Below are 21,935 nucleotides of genomic sequence, written 5' to 3' on the forward strand. Positions count from 1 at the left end.
TAATTTATGTCTTTCTGCCACTTTCCAGATCTCAGGAAATACATCCCACTTCACAAAATGTAAATGAATCCAGAACACTGGTGGTAAGGGCATCTGGGAAATGTAGTTCCCAGGATTCCAGTATGCCTTGGGGAGAGCTGAGAAGGATATGAGAATGAATGCTATTATTAGTTTTCTATTGTTGCCATAAAGTTACCACAAACTTAGTGGCTTAAAACAATACCCACGGGGCTTCCCTGGTGGCGCAGTGGTTGAGAATCTGCCTGCCAATGCAGGGGACACGGGTTCGAGCCCTGGTCTGGGAAGATCCCACATGCCGCGGAGCAACTGGGCCCGTGAGCTACAACTACTGAGCCTGAGCGTCTGGAGCCTTTGCCCCGCAACAAGAGAGGCCGCGATAGTGAGAGGCCCGCGCACCGCGACGAAGAGTGGCCCCCACTCGCCGCAACTGGAGAAAGCCCTCACACAGAAACGAAGACCCAACACAGCCAAAAATAAAAATAATAAATAAATAATAAATTAAAAATTAAAAAAAAAATACCCACTTATTATCTCACAGCTCTTTAAGTCAGAAGCCTAGTGGACTCAGCTGGGAGCACTGTTTAGGGTCTCATAAGACTGGAATCAAGGTGTCAGCCAGCCAACACTCTGGGGAAGAATCTGCTTCCAGGCTTGTTCCAGGTTGTGGGCGAATTCATTTCTTTAGTGTGGTTTTCATGTGGTTCCTTCCGTCTTCAATCCAGCACCCGTGGTTTGGGTCCTTCTTATGTATGAAATCTTTATGAATTTCCTTTCTGCTGCATCTCTCTGACCTGCTATTTTGCCTTTAGGGGTTCATGTGATTATATTGGGTTCACCTGAAAAACCCAGGCTAATCCCTCCATCTTAAGGTGAGTTGATTAGTAAGCTTAATTATATTTGCAAAATCCCTTTTGCCAAAGATGTAACATAACCATGAGAGGAATACCAGGGGACAAAGATCATGGGAGTCAAAATTCTGCCTACCACAATTCTCACTGGAAGAAACTATCAACCAAAAAAAGTCCAACACAAAAGGCTAAGAGATTTGCTCAAGATCATCCATGTTATTCAGCTTTATCAATTTTAATAATAATACCTACAATGTACCAAGTGTCTACTATAAGTCTGGAAATATGCAAGGAGGTGTCTCCCTACTATCCCATGTATTTTTTTAAATCAAATATAGACAATATTTTATAAGAACTGTAAATGGAGTATAACCTTTAAAGATTGTGAATCACTATGTTGTACACCTGTAACATTTAATACTGTAAATCAACTATACGTCAATAATAATAAATAATATAAAAATCAAATAGCAAATTGAGAGACTTCATAGTACTTCATATATTGAGTTATGATAATTAATTTAAATAACATGGATAAGTGCTTTGTGCAGTGTCCGGGACAATTAAGAACTCAATAAATCCTTTGTTGTTATTATTCCCATTTTAGAGACAAGATCATTGTGGCTCTGAGAGGTGACCTAACTTGTCCAAGACTACATGGCTAATAAGTGACCCAGCACAATTTTGAATACAGATTGTCCAATTTCAAATGTGGAAATAAATGGGAAAAAATGCATGTAATGAACTTAATTGACATAATGCCCGGTAAATATCGATTGTTATTAAAATGGCACACAAGATACCCAATCACCCTAAATAGACATGATATTTCTAAAGGCTACTTACTCACTATTGACTGAATTAAGTCTAAATTCCTTATCTGGCTCCAATTTACTTGCCTCACACTCCCTCCCATACCATCCTTCTCTCTCAGCAACCCTATACATACCCTTCAATTATATTCAAAATTGTTATTTTCTCAAGAGATCAGATTTGTGGTTACGAGAGGTGTGGGGGGGGGGGCGGCGCTGAGCACGGAGGGAAGCAGTGGAAATCAGATGAAGCCGGTCAAAAGGTGCAAACTTCCAGTTATAAGATTAATAAGTACTAGGAATGTAACATAACAACACGTTAAACACAGTTAACACTGCTGTACGTTATATGTGAACGTTAAGAGTGTAAATCCTAAGATTTCTCATTACACACAAAATTTTTTTTCTGCTTCTTTAACTTCGTATTTATATATGATGAATGTTCACTAAACTTATTGTGATAATCATTTCATGATGTATGTAAGTCAAATCATTATGCTGTACACCTTAAACTTATACAGTGCTGTATGCCAATGATATCTCAGTAAAACTGGGAGAAAAAATTTTTATGAAACAAAAAAATTGTGCAAAGATTGGCAACATTTTACATTTTCCCTAGTGTTTGATGTAAAACAGCTGGATTCTCACATCTGTTTCTGCATTCAATCTGTTGCAAAAGACGTCAATTTTCTAGAAGCTTCTGGAAAATTCCATTGAACTCTTGAGACTATAAGAATGAAAAAGGACAATAACATCTTCCTATTGTTATGAAAATAGAGTGACCTTGTAGACCTCCAGGGATCCCTGGACCATATTTTGGGAACAGACTGGGTTAGAGTATGTTTTTCTGTTAATGACCTACTCCTAGATCGTCCGGCCTTGGCTCATTTTTCTAGTAGCCAGTAGTTACAAGCAGGCAGCTCCACCCTCCATGGTGAGGAGGCCTTAATCAAACTAGCTGATGGTGATATTTCCTGCACCGGCTACAGTGAGGGTACTTAACTATTCAACGAACGCAGGATAATCACCAAAAGTGTGGTTATTCGGTCGCAGAGTAGGTCTCATGAAGTCTGATGCAGCCTAGCGTGGCAGATCCCTGGGTCGATTTAGGAAACTCGAGAGAACACAATGGGGCCGTGACCACTCGCCTGGGTCGCAAAATTTAAGGAGTTGTCACAAACCTCCGAAACCAAGATCAATTATATTTTATTGTAGTGTTTTAAAAATTCAAATTGGCTAGCCAGTGCTTGCGGACGGGCCGCCTGTTTTTGTAAATACAGTTTTTTTAATAGTGATTTTCGGAAAACTTTCAGTCGCTCAACGGAGAGGCCCACTCAGGCGGTCAAAGGAAAGGCCCAGCTCAGGCGCTTGGTCGCGTGACCCGCTGGGTAGGTCTAACGGCCTGACAGAGAGTAGCGCGGAAATGCGAACTTTCCGCACCCCACAGCGGACTTCCACTTCCCCGCCGCGTTCTCCCCTCCCCCTCCACCCGGTCGTCTCTGATTGGCTGGGCTGCCGCAAGTGCGCGCTGCCATTGGCCGGAAGTCCATCGGGGCTGGGCGCAAGGGATACTTACCTCAGCTGGTACGCGCGGAAGCGCTATTGTGATCGGCGGCAGCGTCCTCAAAGGTTGTGGAGAGCGAAGCGGCCGGCGCGGCGCCGCTCTAGGTACGTTGGGGCCGGGCGAGAACCCCGCGCGAGCGACGGTTGGCCGGGACGGAGGTTTCTCGCGCGCCGCGCGCCTCTCTGAGGGCCGGCCCCCGGAGGCCTCGGAGCGCTGCGCGAGCCGGACGGTTGCGGCGGGGTTGATTCAAAGGTGTCCGCGGAGTCGTTGGGGCTCTGACCCGGCCGGCAAGACAACGGCGAAGGGCGAAAGGACGTGTCTCCGCCCGCTGTCCGAGCGGGCGGCGGGCGAAGCGGGAGTGGTGGGCGGCGGCGCGGGCGAGTCGGGGCCGCGGAGGGACGTTGCCTCAGGGTTTGGTACTCGCCGAGTAAGTAAGTGGAAGTGTGGGGCCCGACCGTACTGCTTTTACAAACTAACGGAGAATATGTAGTCCTCCCCTCAACTTTGGGATTCCGTCGCCAAATTTCCAGGAGTTTCAGTTATAATTTGTCTGAGGAAACCAGGTGCCAGAACAGTTAAGTGATCTTCATCAGGCGGTGGGGCGCTTTCCTTGATGTACATTTTATGCAGAAGGCACTAGAACATCAGGGAAAATAGAAAATTCCGAGCCTTTATGACCACATGCCTTTTTAAAGGAAAGCGCCTGGAGCACAAACGTGTAATGTACACCTGTGGAGCTCACCGGTGTAGGGATGCTCTGATTGAAGGATGAAAGCCGTGTACCGGCAGGCGTGGTTCTTTAACACAGTTTATTTTTGAGGAAGTTAAAAAAAAAACCATTTCCTGCTTGTCGCCCTTCCCCCACCTACTTTCAATTTTGGCAAGTTCAAGAATGTGTCCTGTACAGAGGAAGCAATTATTTTGCTTTGTCTCTCTGATTACAACCTTGCTGTGCTTGGAAAACTGACTTCCACCTTTCCGTGATACTGTGTTGAAGATGAAGTTTCCAACATTGTAAGCCAGCACATGTTGCTTGCTTTGTGACGAGCCGGTATTTACTGCTCTGAAGACTCATAGATGGTCAAGACCTAGAAAAAGATGATCGTACTGAGTAATTCATTAGGAATAAAATGTTAAAAAATAGAAGAATTATGTGAAACCCGCTTAAACGGGCTGTCACGCTAGATTGGAATTTAATACTCTTTTAATTATGATTTTGTCATATATTGTAGCCAGTAAATGACTGGCGACATAACTATTTGCAAAACAAATGGGGAAGAACATTCAAGATAAAAATAATTTATATCACAGGAAAGCTATTGAAAATACAAAATGAAGCGTCCGGCTGAAGGACTGATTACACTGAGTTCAGCTCATGTGAAGTATGTCTTCTTAGTTTGTTCATCCTTCAATACATTTTTGGAAATGTTGAGTCTGACCCTAATCAAATTAATCTACTTAACTCTCAGTCTTATCTGCAGATTTGTACAGACTACATCCTAAGATTGACTTCTGCCTCAACAGAAATGCATGAACAGTGTCTTAATAGAAATGATTTGCGTCTTTTAAGAACTGGTGTATCTAGGTGCATCTTGAATTTTCAGCTGTTTATCTTATTGACGCTTGTACTTCACCTCAACCTTCAGTTCTACTGTATTTCCTTGCTACTTAATATCTTGAATTCTGGTATGAAAATATTGCATGATCCCTGCATCTTTGCCTGTGCAAATCATGTAGTTCTCTTATAGTGGGTGTGTACAGATGTATTTCATTTGATATAATCAAATTTTAAATAATATATTGGATACTTGTTAAAAATAAAAATAAACTATGATTTTAAATGCACAAGAGTACTAGTTCTCATTAAGTTGAGTGAGATTATATTCAAATACAAAGAAACATATTCTTCTATCATACTTTGTCTCATATCCTTACATTGTTTAAATACTTATTCTGTTCTCTGAGGCTTAATTAAACCTTGACCCATACCTTTAAAATGCATTACTATAGACTCAGGTAATGTCGTATCCCTTTTTTATCTTTACCAATCTAAGTAGGACAGAAAGATTGTAGTCAGGCAATATCTAGAGGGAAGTAAACATAACTGTTTGGGTAGGGGAGATAACTGGATATAATGTGAAGTTTTGAACTTCTGATTAAATTTCTAGGGATATAAGGGGCATTTGTATACAGATCTTATTAAATTTAACCATTAATTATATTAGAGGCACTATATCTACTAAATGTGGTATCATTAGTATACCTTTGAGGTTCTACTGTGTATAGTGCTGCTGATATGAAATAGCTTATGTTAAAGCTATGGCAAAAATTGCTGAGGCCTGTTCTGGTACTCTTTATTAAGGAAAAAATAACCCTGGGTGGCTTTCCAGAGGTTCATTTTTATAAGTTGAGTATTCATTTAAGCAGCATTTAATAAAACTTCTACATGAAAAGCATCTCACTGAGGATATAAAAGTAAGACAAGTCTCTGCCCACAAATATCATGACTAAAATATAAATTTCTAATGGGAAATTCAGATAAGGAAGTAGTTCTCTTGGGGGAAGGCTTTCTCTGAAGAGATGATCTTTAAACGTGACCTTGAAGGAGTGGAGAATAAGGGAAAATGTTGGTATATGACCGTTCTGATGAATTTGAAAAAAAAGTGAAGGATAGGTTTATAGGAAATTTGGAGATAAAATTTGATAGCTTCAGGAAAAAGGAAATATAAAAAAGATAATGCAGTCGTGATTCTCTGGTTATGTATTTGCTTGTAACAACTCAAGTATTGATTTAATTACAAACGTGATGAAAAGGTGTATAGGGTATAGAAAAGAGCTAAATCCTCATCTGTATGTATAGGACCTTGATAGTGGCTAAAATTTGTAATTCAAGAAATACTACTGTGAATGTATTTTAAAGTACTGAGATTTTTTTAAAAAGTTAAAAATGATTGTTACTAGGCATTGAGTGTTGACAAGCAACTACTTTATTTCACTGTGAGCATTTTATGCTGCTTAATTTTATACCATTACATCGATAAAATTTTTTTAAGTGAAAGCAAAATTCTACTAGCACTTAGAAGATGCTAATGCTGCTGGTCCATGGACCACACTTAGAGTAGTAAGGATTAGTTCGTGCTCATTATAAGATTGTCACCTGGCATAAGTTGGTCATGTTTTGTCCTTTTGTTGACCACTATATATCCCTTAAAGGTAACCTTGTTACTTCATAATATCTGATTTGTACTTGTGATATGAGATTTCTTTGAGTCTTAAGATCCTGGGTTTAAATACTGGCTCTGAACTGTGTTTTTTTGAACAAGTTATACAACCTAGCTTAGGTTTGTTTTGGTGTAAATGTAAAATATAACAGGAATTGTGCTTTATTTAGTATTGATATTTATAATGTATTAAGGTAATATCTCAGCAACAAGCATCACTAGAGATAGAGATATTTTGTAATGAGAAAAACCAGTCCACCACCAGGAATAGAGAAAATAAACTCAGTCAGTATGTACCCATGGCTTCAAACTATATACTGTAAGGGGGGAGAGACAGTGATTCAGTTAAAAGAAATAGACAAGTTGTGGAATCATAGTGGATCACTCTGAACACACTCCTGTTTTAATAGCTGGAAGATTATAAACAGCTAAGAAATTTGAACTAGTTGGCGTCGACATAGAATAACACTGTACCCAACAGTGTTGGAATACAGGTTTTGCTCAAATACACACGGAGCTTTTGAAAAAATTGGCTGTGAAACTAGCCTCAACAGATAATACAGGATGGAAATTATTCAGAGGATATTCTCTGATTACAGTGGAATTAAATTAAGCTAACCTTCAACAACAAAACTGCAACTTGGAAATCTGCAATTGCCTGGAAATAAATGTATTTCTAAATAATGCACAGATTATAGAAGGAATTACAATGGAAATTAGAAAAGTATTTTGAACCAAGTAATAATCAAGAGGGCTTATCAGAATTTGTGAGACTTGACAAAGACAGGACTTAGAGGAAATTTTGTAGCTTTAAATGCAAAAAAACAAAAAAGGGACTGAAAGTTAAAGATTTGAGTTTTATCTCAAGCTGGAACAAAAATCAAGCCTGAAGAAAATTGAATCATAAAACTAACAGGAAATGATGAAATAGAACACTACATACAATAGAGAGTCAGGAAAGTCAGAATGTCAGTGCTTTGACAGTATTGATTAAATGGATAAATTTCTAGTAAGAGTGACCAAGAGAAAGAAAAACAAAACACGTCAGTAATATCAAGAATAAAGAGAGACATCACTACAGATCCTGCATATATTACACATGTAATTAGAGAATATTATGAAGAACTTTATGAACTTGAAATTCTGTTAAATTTTGAAACTTTGTGTGAAAAAAAAAACAAAAATAAAATATGAATGATTCCTGTATCTATTTTTAAAAATTCAATCATAATTGAAAACCTTTATCACTAAGTTAACTCCAAGCCCAGATGGCATAATGATGAATTATTTCTAACATTTAAGGAAGGAGTAATACTATTTGCAAACAAAAACTCTTCAGAGAATGGAAAAAGACTTTCCAGTTTTTTATATGAAGCCAGAATAACCCTGATTTCAAAACCTGATAAAGGAAAAGAATGACTCATCTTTCTCATAACATTGATACAAAGTCCTAAACGAAATGTTAGCAAGTTGAATACAGAAACATGAAGCAAAAAAAATGGGCATATTATGACTGACTGAAGTTTCTTTCAGAAATAAGCTAGGTTTAATATTTTAAGAGATCAACCAATATGATAGAAGTTAATTGAAAAAATGAGATTATATTATCATCTAAATATACATGAAAAGGATAAAATTGAAAATGCATTAATGATAAAATCTGGGAATAGAAGGGTATTTTATTAATCTAATATAGAGCATTTGTAAAACGTATAGCAAAAATCATACTTAGTTGTGTTAGTAAAACCCCACACCCCTTTCAAGATTGGTAATGAGTGAAGGATGCCTGCTAACAGTATACCCATTCATAGCATACTGGAGGTTCTAACTAGTGCAATAAGAAAAATAAATAAGGATTAGCAAGAAAATTATGACACTACGTAGAAAGTTCAAAGGAACTTATTTGGTTTAATAAGTGAATTTAATGAATTAGTTGGAGATATGATCAATAAAAAAGCACTGATTGTATTTCTATATGATACTAGGCAGAAAAATGAAATTTTAAAGTGATACCACATAGAAAGTATTAAAAAATGAATACCTATGTCAGTAATGGAATAGAGGAACAAAAGACATGAAACATATAAAACAAACTAAAATGGTAGCCAGAAATCCAACTATATCAATATTAATGTCAAGTGTGAATGGATTAAACAATCCAGTCAAATACCAGATTGTCAGACCAGAGGAAAAATAGCATCCAGCTATATGCTGTCTGTAGGAGACACACGTAGATTGAAAGATACAATTATGTTGAAAGTAAAAGCATAGAAAAAATCATGTGAATAGCAACCATAAGAAAACTAGAGTGGCTCTACTAATTTTAGACAAAATAGACTTTAAATATTAGAGGTAAAGAAGGACATTTTTAAATAAAAGGTGCAGTCCCTTAGGAAGTTATAACAATTACAAACATGTCACTAACTAGCACCAAAATATATGAAGCAAATATTGACAAGAATTGAACAGAGAAATAGAAAATTTCAACAATAATAGTTGGGAGACTTCAATACAACACTTTCATAACAGAAAACTAGGTGAAAGATCAATTAGAAAAGACTTGAATAACACTGTAAATCAACTAGACCTAAGAAACATCTTTTGAACACTCAACCAAACAAAAGCAGATTATATTCTTCTTAAATGTACATAGAAGAATTTCCAAAATAGACATTATGCTAGGCCATAAAACAAACCTCAACACATTTTAAAGGACTGAAACCACAACAAACTACATTCTCTGACCACAGTGGAATGAAATTAGAACCTAAGAAGAAGAAATTTGAGAAATTCACAGCTATGTGGAAATTAAACAACACACTCCTAAATGACGAAGAAGTCAAAGAAGAAATCATGAGGGAAGTTAGAAAATACTTTAACATTAATGGAAATGAAGACGTAACATACAAAACATTTTGGGTGCAGTTAAAGCTTTTCTTAGGAAATTTGTAGTGATAAATGCCTATATTTAAAAAGAAGACTTCAAATCAATAAACTGACTTTTAATCTTAATGCAGAAAGAGGAAACCTATGCAGAATGAAGGAAATAATAAGAATTAGAGTGGAAATGATTAATAAAATCAAGAAAGAAGGGGCTTCCCTGGTGGCGCAGTGGTTGAGAGTCTGCCTGCCAATGCAGGGGACGCGGGCTCGAGCCCTGGTCTGGGAAGATCCCACATGACACGGAGCAAGTGGGCCCGTGAGCCACAACTGCTGAGCCTGCGCGTCTGGAGCCTGTGCTCCGCAACAAGAGAGGCCGCGATGGTGAGAGACCCGCGCATCGCGATGAAGAGTGGCCCCCGCTTGCCACAACTAGAGAAAGCCCTTGCACAGAAACGAAGACCCAACACAACTAAAATAAATAAATAAATAAATAATTAAAAAAAAAAAAAATCAAGAAAGAAAAAGATAAAATAAATAAAATCAAAATTGTTTTTCAAAAAGATCAACAAAATTGACAAACCTTTACCTAGAGTGACCATGAAAAAGTCTCAAATTACTGAAATTTGGAATGAAAGGGTGCATTACTACTGATCTTGCAGAAGTTAAAAAGATAATAAGAGATCCTATAGATCGATTCACTTATATACCGATCAGTTTTGTAGATGAACTAGACAAATTCTTAACAAGACCAAAATGAACAAAACGGACTCAGGAAGAAATAGAAAATCTGAAAGCAAGTAAAGAGATTGAATTAGAACACAAAGAAAAACTCAGATGGTTTTTATTGTTGAATTCTACCAAACGTGTAAAAATACCAATTTCTTACAAATTCTTCAGAGAAATAGAAGAGGAAGGCACACTGCCCTGATCATTCTGTGAGGCCAGTATTATCCTGGTAACAAAATCAAAGACACTGTAAGGAAATGATAGAACAATATCTCTTATGAATATAGGTGCAAAAATTGTCAACAAAATACTAGCAAGTTGAATCCAGCAATGTCATGACCATGTAGGGTTTATCCCAGGAATGCAAGGTTGGTTTCACATCCAAAAATATATTAATGAATGTACCATATCAATAGAATAGAGAACAAAGCCATATGGTCATGTTAATGCTGAAAAGGCATATTCTGACAAAAATCCAAGGTTCCTTCATGGTAAAAAAAAAAAAAAAAAAAATCAAAGAAGTAGGGTTAGTTGGGAAATTTCTTAATCTGATAAAAGGCACCTGTGAAAAATCCACAGTTAACATCATGCATAATGATTAAAGACTGAAGGTTTTCCTCCTAAATAGGGAGCAAGACAAGGATGTCCACTCTTGCCACTTCTAGTCTACATTGTACAGGAGGTTGTAGTTAGGACAATTAGGCAAGAAAATGGAATAGATTGGAAAGGAAGAAATAAAGCTATTGACAAATGACATGATTTTGTGTGGAGGAAATCCTAAAGAATCTGCAAAAAACTATTCTGAGATGAGAACAAGATCAATATAGTTGCAGGATACAAGATAAATATACAAAATTCTATTGTATTTCCATGTACTTGCAGTGAAAAAATTTGAAGTTTCATTAACAATAGTATCAAAAAGAAGTGTAAAACTTTAACTCTGAAAAGTAAACATTATTGAAAGAAATTAAATATCTAAATAAATGGAAAGACATCCCATGTTCATGGATCAGAACACTAGATAGAATGAAGGTAATTGCTCCCTAAGTTGATCTAAAGATTCAACACAATCCCTATTAAAGTCCCAGCTGGCTTCTTTGCAGAAATTGTTAATCTGGTCCTAAAATTCATATAGATATTCTGAGAACTCAGACTAGCCAAAACAGTCTTGAACATTGAGCACTCACACATCCTGAATTCAAAACTTAGAAAGCTATAGTAATCAAGACAGTGTGGTACTCGCATAAGGACATACCTATGTATCAGTGGGATAAAATTGAGAATCCAGAAATAAACCTTCACATTTATGTAGGCAATTGGTTTTTGATGAGAGAAACAAAACAATTCAATGGGGGAGAAGGAATGGCCTTTTCAAAAGGTGCTGGAGCAGCTCTGTGTCCACATGCAAAAGAATAAATGTGGACCTTCTCCCTCACTTTATTATTAACACACATAAAAATTAACTCCAAATGTATCCAAGAGGTAAAATGTTAAAATTTTTAAACAGAGATAAATCTTCATGACCTTGGATTAGGCTGTGATTTTTTTTTTTTAGATATGACACCAAAAGCACAAGCAACAAATGAAAAAGTAAATTGGGCGTTATCAAAATTTAAAACTTTAGTTTCTCAGAGTATACCATCAAGAAATTGAAAAGACACCTACAAAATGTGAGGAAAAGTTTGGAAATCATGTCTATAGGGACTTAGATCTGGAATATATGAAGATCTCTTACAGGTCAACCATGAAAAGTCAGATAACCCAATTTTGAAGTGGACAGATGAGCTGAATAGTCATTTCTCCAAAAACAATATACCAGTGGCCAATAAGCTCATGAAATGATGCTCATCATCATTAGCCATAAGGGCAGTGCAAATTAAAATGACAGTGAAGTCATCACTCACACCAAGATGCAATACTAAAACAGACAGATGATAATGAGTATTGATGGTTGAAGAGGTGCTAAAATTGGATCCCTCATACTTTCCTGGTGTGAATGTAAATTGGTCCAGACCCTTTGGAAAACAGTCTGTTTCTTAGAACATTAAATGTAGAGTTACTGTATGATCAGTAATTCCATCCTTGGGCATATATACCCAAGAGAAATGAAAACCTGTTCACACAAAAATTTATACGTGAATGTTCATAGCATTATTGATAATAGCGAAATCTGGTCCTTTAGCAAGATGTGAATATCCAAAGTTATTCTTGAAAGTACAGTTTACCCTTGAACAACATGAGTTTGAACTATGCAGATTCACTTATGTGGGTATTTTTCAATAGTAAATACTATAGTACTACATGATCTGCAGTTGTTGAATCTGCTGATGGAGAACTGTGGATATGAAAGCATCATAACCACATATGTGGAAGGCCAACTGTAAGTTATACGTGGCTTTTCAACTGCACGAAGAGTTGAACCCCAACCCCTGTGTTGTTCAAGGATCAACTGTGTGTGTGTGTGTGTGTGTGTGTGTGTGTGTGTGTGTGTGTGTAAATATAATGTAAGAGTAAAGTAAAACCTGGGATATAAAATTCTAAATTCAGTGAAAATAAATCTCTTGACCTCAGTTGTTAATGAAATGTTGGCTGAAAAATGCTTTTAGGGAATGTTTAAATATACTAGGCTCCACGGAATTGTAAAGCTTTTGTAGACCTTAAAAAATAGGACATTTTCATACTAAAATGACATGGAGATAAACATAATAACAAAATGTAAAACATAACAACAAGTTATAAAAATCAGGGGGCATAAAACCAAATGTAAACTAAAGCTTTAATGAGTTGTTTACAATAAATGTAATTGGATTAAATTCTCTTATTAAAAGACATTCATTAGTTTAAAATATTTTCAATAGGTTTTACAAGAGACATCTAAAAAAAGTTGGTGGGATGGACAACAGTATATTCAGCATGAGTTACATCACCAGATAAAATAGAATAAAAGGGACAGATTAGATTATGTTTTTAAAGTTTAAAATTAATAGGATGCTTTCAAACAATTACAGGCATACCTTGTTTCATTGCGCTTCTCTTTATTGTGCTTCGCAGATAGTGTGTTTTTTACAGATTGAAGGGTTGTGGCAGCCCTGTGTTGAGCAAGTCTGTGGGCAGCATTTATCTAACAGCCTTTGCTCATTTGTGTCTCTGTCACATTTTGGTAATTCTTACAATATTTCAAACCTTTTCATTATTATATTGCTATGGTGATCTGTGATCAGTGGTCTTTGACGTTCCTATTGGACTTGTTTTGGCATTTTTTGGACAATAAATTATTCTCAAATTAAGGTATGTACATTGTTTTTTTAGTCTGTTGTACACTACACTGCAGCATAAATAGCTTGTATATGCCCTGGGAACCAAAAAATTCATGTGATTCACTTTATTGTAATATTTGCAGTGTCTGGAACCTAACCTGCAGTATCTCCTAGGTATGCCAGTATACATCTGAGGGAAAGCAAAATTAGATCCCTTCCTATAACTATATCCTAAAATCTAGATGGATTGAGGATGTAAATTATAAATGACAAATCTTTAAGACTTGAGAAAATGTAGATGACCTGTCTTTCTGACCTTGTGCTGCAGGACAGTACCATGATTCCAAAGACCTCTGTGAAATGTGGCTTATTTGCAGCAAAGGATTCAAGCCTAAATGTCAGGATGGTGATGCCAGTGATCCCCCAATTAGACTGAGTTGTTGCTTTTTATGCTCCCAGTAATAAATTTCACTCACCCTCTCTACAACATGTAAATTATTTCTTCACCTTTTAGGCAGTTACCAGTACAGTTGACCCTTGGAATTATTCTCTCTTTTTTTTGTACTCTTTTATTTCTATAGCTCTTTTTTTTCAGACTTCATTTTTTTTAGAGTAGTTTTAAACTCACAGCAAAATTAAGAAGATACAGAGATTTCTCATATATCCCCTGACCCCCACATGCATAACCTCTCCCATTATGAATATCCCCCACCAGAGTGGTATATTTGTTATAATTGATGAATCTATGGATCATTCTCTTCTTGATCTTGATTCTGGTTAAATGGTTTGTGAAAATTCTTTTAACTGAACACATGATATGTGCACTTTTCTGTAGGTACTTCAATAAAACGTTTGAAAAAAAAAAAAACCCAAAAAATAAAAAAATTAAAAATTGATCAACCTTGCTAGAGAAAAGATTTGGTTTGTCTTTGGGGAATATTACAAATATTGTATTCATGAAAAAGCTATCAAATATGTAGTCATATAGGGAAAATAGAGTTCTATCTTGTATCAGGCCCTTAATGAGAATGTGCTATTTTTCTGGATTTCCTGATTTTTATGTATACACGACAGGTTTTTGCAATTTGAGTTTGTGATTTTTTTTCTTCTTCTAAATAAATATTCACTCAGCCTTCAGGTCTAACAAATCCTGGAACTGTTCCTGATCAAATGATACAGTGAATGAAAAAAATACAGTAAATGAAAACTAAGTAAGAAAATAGATAAGGATAAATCAAATTATTCAGGTAGCTTTGACCAGGTTATTTGCACCTTAAAAGGTCTTAGATTCTGTCTTCGAGTTTAATAAGTGCTCTATAGTTTGTTAGGTAACTGGTCTATCATGTATTATATAATTTTTTTTTTTTTGCTTGTATTATACCTTTAATTGCCTTGTAATTTGGCAGTTTTTCTTTCTTTTAAACCATTTACTTACCTATGGTTCAGATCAGGCTTGATGTGGATACTGAGAGATAAATACTAAAATATTTTTCCCTGCTATGTAGGAGATTTTTCTTAAATTAACAGAAATAATTCAGAATTAAGGATGTATTGAAACCTAACTTGGCTTTCTTATTTGAACTAGCATCACGTTGTGTATTTTAGTGCTCATTTCATACTGATGATTGTTGAGAATTACTCGTGCAGTACCATTAATTTGGAAATTTGAACATTAGGAGGGCTTTAAAAAGATGCCACGGTATGTAGAAACTGGAGTATTCCACACAAAACATTGTTTTTTGTTTTTATGAAGAAATGCAACTTAATCTTTAGATTATCTAAAGTATGGCCTACTTGGATTATTTAAATCAGAACTTAATGGTTATAGTAGTGATGTGATATAACAAAAAGTGGCCAGATAAATTATCAGACTTAGTATCAAATAGAGGCTTACTGACAGTATAAATTTTGACTTTATATAGAGTTATAGAACAAAATTAAAATTATCAATGACAGATGAAAATGGGTATATTTTTCAATAAAAATAATTATCTAAATCTGGAAAGATTAGTCTCAACATTATTTTAATATTGTAAGTAAATGTTAACTTTTGTCTGCTAGAGATATTCATTTAAATATGGTATCTTAAATTCTAGGATATGAAAGATGGCAAGTCCAGATAGAAGTAAACGGAAGATTTTAAAGGCGAAAAAAACAATGCCTCCAAGTTGCCGGAAGCAAGCAGAGATCCTGAATAAGTCAAAGAATGTTGAAGCACTAAAAACAGCAGCAACTGGGAATAATGTATCAAGTGGTAATCAGAATTCAAGTACTGATGTCATAAGTAGCAAATGTAGACATTCTGAAAATGATGCTTCCTCTTTGGACTCTATCAAAAATTCAGTATGTGCACCAAAAAGTAAAGTATTTTCTCAGAATTTAATAAAACCACTAGAAATTGTTGATTCCAAAACAAGATTAGAATACACTGAAGAACAAGTTGTGTACCCTTATTCAAAGCCAAGTAAAACAGTAGTATCTCCCAGGAAACTCTTTACACAAGACGCAAAAGATTCACGAAACACTTCTGAAAACCATTTTGAATGTCAAGCAAGTGTAACACGATCCTTTTTTGAACATGAAGAGGATGGTAATCTGAAATCCATTTGCTCTCCATCCAGTGTATTGAGTGGTGTAGTTCAAATGTCAAAGTCTACAATAACCAATACCTTGGATGATAAGAGAATTGACAAGATAGTTTCCTATTTAGAAATAAACTCCAATTCTGAGTTACATGATAAAAGACAAAATAACACTTTAATTTTAAGTTCAGATACCTCTTTTGTGCCTGTTGATAAAATACCTAAGTTGGTAAATTCAGTCATTTCTAGTAACTGTGCTGCTGACATTTTGAAAAGTGAAGAATCCTGTAGAACCTGTCATTCCAGCATTTTAAGTTGTGAAAGTACAGATGCAAAGTGGCTGTCCTCATTTGACACTGATAGTAATAACAGTAAGTGCATACTTATGTATCTCTTGGAGAAGTTAAAATAGTTATTTTGCTTTGGGCAGTTTCATAATCTCAGAAACAGTAGAGTACACATAGACAGGAAAACAGTAAATGATAATTATTTCAGAGTATCTTATTTCTGAACCATTCTTGGCAGGGAGGGGGAATGGTATCCTCTATGTCCAAAGGGAAGTAAATTCTGGCAAAGAAGGAATCAATCACTTTCCCTTGAAAGTACAACAAAATCAAAAGGTGGTTTATAGAAATTGCTTGGTTTATTTCATTTACACCTTTTCTTTTTTTTGAAGTTTTATTAAGTTAATGAGGCTAGTTGAAAGAGAGAGTGGGTTTTTTAAATAGTTGGTGAACCCATTTCTTTCCATAGAATTGGCCTGTATATCACATGCCAAGTGTAAGCGGATAGATAATAAGAATACATACAGGTTTGTGTGTAGAGTGAGAAACACATCAAATAACCAATGAAGTTCTAGGGTTATAAAGTTATTAAAATAGCACAAGTAAATTTCATTAAAAGGGTGTTTTTGTAGGTTAATGAAATATAAGAAAAACTTGATTTACTAGGATAAATTGTGTTTGTTTTCTTGTGTATGCTACAGAGTGATCATTTAACAAGGTGAATTTTAAATTGCTTAAAAATAATAGTAGGATCACCTATTAAAAATATGTAGGACTGCCTAAGTAACTCTAAAAATAATGTAAGACCACCAAGTAAATAACTGTAAACAGAAGATCAAATGCTGTAATTTATTGTTTTTGGTAGTATTAAATAAGTATTAAATGTGTATTAAATACGGTGGAAGGAAAGTATATCTGAGACCAGGACTAAGATATTCTTTTTTTTAAGGATTAGTTTGTCAGAATTTTTTATACAATTACATTTTCTAAAAAATGCTGCCATGGTCACATTTTAGTTTTTTAATTTGCTTAGGGGTCCCTAAATTAGAGAATTCCCCTCTTTCCTTCATTAGAAGGAATATTTTTCTCTCTGATCTTTCCGTCTCCCCAAGGCCATAATCAAAAGAAGAGGATGTTTTCAGAAAACAAAGAAAATGTTAAGCGTGTGAAAACTTCAGAGCAAATTAATGAAAATATTTCTCTAGCTCTGGGAAAGCAAACAGCATTGCTGGAACAGGTAAAATATTGGACTTAAATATTTGCTTCAGAAACTTTTACTTTTGATTAGTAAAAAATGGTAAAAGTTAATTGATCTAAACAATGAGTACAGATAACTTTCATGATACAGGGCAGGTATATGAAAACTGAATTATTAGCAGGTGGAGGTATTAGGGAAAAATAATTGCTTACATCACCAAAACATCTCTAGATCCTTGAAAATGATCCTATGCAGTGTAACCTACAGAATCACGTGAAGGTAGAGTGCTGTGGTAGAAAGAGAATGGGCTTTTTAGTCAATATTATGCTCAAATCTCTTCAAGTCAGACACTACATGACCTTGAGCTTTGTGAACAATTCTGTCTCTTTTGTACTGGTTATGGGGTTCTTGATCTGCAGCTATAGCTGTTAATTATCACAATTGACCACTACTTCATAGACCCAGGCAACCCGGAAGTTCATTACAAAGTCCTGCTACATTCAGGTTTACTTGCCCTAATTTCCAAGAAATTAGGGAAAGGTTTACTTACCCTAATTTACACAGATATGGTGCATTATCTGACGTTTTGCTTTTATAGCGTCAAGTGTACTTTTCTTTTTGCCCCATTTCATCTCATTGTACTACAGTTTCCATTAATGTCTGATCAACTCTGAGTTTAAGTGTAATGAGCTTCAATTTTAGTAGGTCCTGTATCAGGACTTGTTTTGATGATCATGTTTTGCTATTTTATTACCACTGAAATGCCACAACTAAAAGTCATTATGTGATAGATTAATGTCTGTCGTCAGCTATAATGGACCAAAAAATGTCCCAATCCAAACTATCCTGCTGTTTCAGAAACAAAAACACTGTTTCTAAAACAGGCCACTACAATTACGTAGTTACATGTTATATGAACATATATTCACATAATAAATGGAAACCATTGAAAGACTCATGCAGAATCAGCTTAAAAGGTGAGTCAACACTTCCCCTTTCTACCTCTTATTTTCTTCTGCAAGACCAAAGGAGACATTAATTAAAAATATGTAAATATTCTTTTGTTTGCAGGATGGGGTAGAGGAATTATGTTAAGCATGGATCTAGCTTAAGAGGTTGGGGATTGCAGCTGTGTTACTCCCAGTGATTAGTAGCTGAATTCAGAAATAAGTTCTGATATTGACATATAAATACAAAATTTAATCTTTGAACATTTTAATTTCACTGGCACAGAAAAATCAGTGTTTTCATTCACTACTATTATGTACCTCACAAAATACTTGGTCCAAGTTGACGCAGAATATGGTCCTTCCCAGTGAGGTTTAAGGAATGCAGTTTATTTCTTATCCTCCCTCACCACTGCCACCAGAAGTTTCTTACATTGTCCGGTGACAGCGTGGGTTTTAGCTAATTCCTATCTTTTATCTATCTCTCAGTAACTAGCTCTCCCTCACTTGATATTTTAATTCCTGTCTGAATAGTTAACTCTCTAAACCACATCTGTTTGTTTTTCTTGTTTGAATCCCAGTGGAATAGGGCCTCCCATTCTGACATTGTTCTTCCCTACTGAGAGAGTCCCAGAGCTGTTGACTCTTTATCTTTTGAGGTTTCAGAAGGATCTTGGCCTGTTTGATTCCAATTAAATTACTGAAGTAGAGGGGTTTTTCTTCCGAAGTCCAAGTTGTTCACCCTACCCATCATTGCAGAAAGTTGAGGCAGATAGGGGAGATATATATATATATATATATATATATATATATATATATATATATATACACACACATACACACACACAGAATTTCCAGTTTTTCGCCAATCTTTAGGCCGCTTTGCCTACCATCTGCAAATTGTAGGTAGGACTTCATGTGATTCCATAATTTTTGACACATTCCCATCTGCAGAAGATATTTATGAGGTATTTGGTGGAGGTTATTGTGTCTTCCTTCTGTATGAAGAACATAACCACTAAATGAGAACAAATGTGTACTCTACACTAGAGGACTCATGCCTTGGTGGGCAGTTAGTCCAAAGTAACCAAGTTTTAAGAGTCTGCCTCCATCTGAATCACCAGGAGTACTTGTTTAAATTGTGGTGTCTTCAGCTCACTACTAATTGTTTTAAGGTTCTCTTTTCTCAGACTTAGCTGATAAGAATCATTAGTGGTGCCAGGCCTCTTTCCAGGCCTCTTTTCAGGAAATTGTTTGGTGAATCAGGGTAGGTCCTAGGAATTTGTGAATTTAACAAGTATTCCATATGATTCTTCCTTACCAGGGAAGTTTGACGAACACTGTATGGCTTTTGCTTCTTAGCAAAACAGTATTTCCATATTCAGAACAGTTAAGTATGTATTCCAAGATTCATCAGGGTATGAACTTCACGTATTGACCTCAGCCAGTGAACTGGCAAGCATGCAATAATCCATAAAAACACACATGGGGACAGGTAATGGCTGTCAGTAAAAATAGTATGATTTTCTGAGCACTTATTTACATAATACATATGTTTTGAGCAGTTATTAATCAGATATTTAAAAGTTGTGAGAGTACAAATGACAGTCATGTCTAATAATGTTGAGAAACCACTGAAGAAATGTTAATGAAGCGTTACAGAAGAAATCGAGTAGATGATAATGTTGAAGATCAAGAACAGTTGGGAATGAAAAGGAAAACCCTTGGGAATAATCAAATAAAATTACTGAATTTGACTAATCATCTAAGTGACATCAGTATAAAAGAGTTTAACATAGAAACTATGTGTTCCAGTTTTGAGCACTAAGAAACAAGATATTATGGGAAGATATAAATATTACTAATAAATACCTTAAATATATCATGACAGATTTTGTTATTAAGAGAGACTATGTACTGTGTTGTGAAGATTGCTAAAAGGGGCATATACATTGAGCAAACACCTGCAGTGGATATTTCTGAATGTATGGCTCAGCAGAGCCGTTCATATCAGTAGGCATTGAGATTAATTATGCTCCCTGAAAATAGGCCAACCTATTTTCTGAAAACTAGCCAGATAATGAAATTCATTAATGTTTCATGTGCTAACTACTATAATCTGATAGAATAGCATGCATTATGCCAGATAGCATTAGTCACATAATTGCTTTTTTCAATTTTAACAATAAGTCATCCCCTCCCCCTGCAAAAAAAAACTAAGTAAAGGAGATTATCTTGCATATTTATTTCTTTAATTTCAATTCAGTATTTTCCATTTTATGGAGCTCTTATGCATATTATCTTTTTATGTTCTTATGAAAATCCTATGAGCATCACTTTTTCAACATTGTATGACATCTGCCCATTTGTGGACCAGGCAAATGAAGCTCAGAGATGTTGTGACTTCCCGAAGGTCATATAGCTTGTTAATGGTGGGGTCAAGGCTCAAATTTTCATAATTTCCTTTCTGTCTACTACAGATCAACCAGCCATTTTCACTGGGCTCTGATTTTCAGATAAGTGGAGTCCGTTTTTATGGAATACTAGGTTTCAGTTACGGTCATTAAAAAGTATAAATGGGGTATATATATAGACTTTTACTATTCCTTTAATTTGTATTATGGAATTCAACCAAAACTGTAGGAAACTAAAATTAGCACTAGGAGAATAAATTTAATTTCTGACTTACCCATATATTTAAATATTAGATGTGTTCTGCTGAATTTGCTATTTAACTTTTATAAACCTTATTGACATAGTAATATAAATATATAATTAAAGTACCTTTTATTAGTTACACTAAATCCAGAAAAGAGCAAAGCTGTTTTTAAGAAGTAGAAAATAAAATTGCTTTTAAATTTGAAACGTGGAGTGTTTTGGTTTTTATTTTAAAATTCTAGGTCAGACATTTGATTCGACAGGAGATCTGTAGTATAAATTACAAACTATTTGATAACAAACTGAAAGAATTGACTGAACGCATTGGGAGGACACAGTGCAGGAGTAAACATGAAGCAATAGCTGATGAACTCTTTGTAAGTTTCTAATTTCATTTTATTTCGTTTGAGTCTCTTTAAAAAGTAGAATTTAATGATATTTTACATATTAGGAAAGGAAAACAGTAAAGGTGGACCCAAATCTGATCCCTGGCCACAACCCTCATGTGCTATACCATCGGTAATATAAGTTATTATATCTCAGCTGTATTGGCCCTTGAGAAATACTTGTAGAATTATCAGCCATTCTGTGTCAGTTCAAAATATATTCTGTATTAGAGCTTGTATAACCTGTTTCAAACTTTCTTTAGGTTTTTTGTTTTGTTTTACTCTTCTAGGGTTACTTGCTAATTGGTGTTTCTACCAACATTAATTTTATTGTGAACCAATTAGAAGATTGATTTTTTTAATCTTCTATTCTTGAACATCTTATACTAGATCAAACCTGATTTAAATGTTTGGATTACATAAGAATTTCTCATTTATTTGGTGGATGCCTAAGTCTCACAAAACTACATTGGCAAATAGTTTTCTCTCCATCTCTATATGATATATTATTTGGTACTCTGGTTTTGTATTTATTTGTTTTTCTCTTC

The 21,935-nt window shown here is 35.3% G+C and overlaps 1 protein-coding gene across 5 annotated transcripts in view; it reads left to right on the forward strand.

The window, feature by feature from the left end:
• Positions 1 to 3,274: 3,274 nt before the first annotated feature.
• The window catches only part of ATF7IP2 (activating transcription factor 7 interacting protein 2), a 59,944-nt gene continuing 41,283 nt past the window's right edge, over positions 3,275 to 21,935 (forward strand). For 2 of the 5 annotated variants that reach the window (XR_009497626.1, XM_059897312.1), the window contains exons 1-4: positions 3,275 to 3,349; positions 15,429 to 16,285; positions 17,311 to 17,435; positions 21,244 to 21,378. Coding sequence is in view for 4 of the 5 variants with exons in the window: in XM_059897312.1 (XP_059753295.1) it covers positions 15,439 to 16,285; positions 17,311 to 17,435; positions 21,244 to 21,378 (1,107 nt within the window). In the remaining variant the exon portion in view is untranslated. Of the gene's footprint in view, positions 3,350 to 15,428; positions 16,286 to 17,310; positions 17,436 to 21,243; positions 21,379 to 21,935 lie in introns of those variants that run through there. The other 3 variants (XM_059897314.1, XM_059897313.1, XM_059897315.1) reach the window with 3 other exon arrangements.

The sequence above is a fragment of the Balaenoptera ricei genome, chromosome 15 (genome assembly GCF_028023285.1).
Source record: "Balaenoptera ricei isolate mBalRic1 chromosome 15, mBalRic1.hap2, whole genome shotgun sequence".
In the NCBI taxonomy this organism is placed as follows: domain Eukaryota; kingdom Metazoa; phylum Chordata; class Mammalia; order Artiodactyla; family Balaenopteridae; genus Balaenoptera; species Balaenoptera ricei.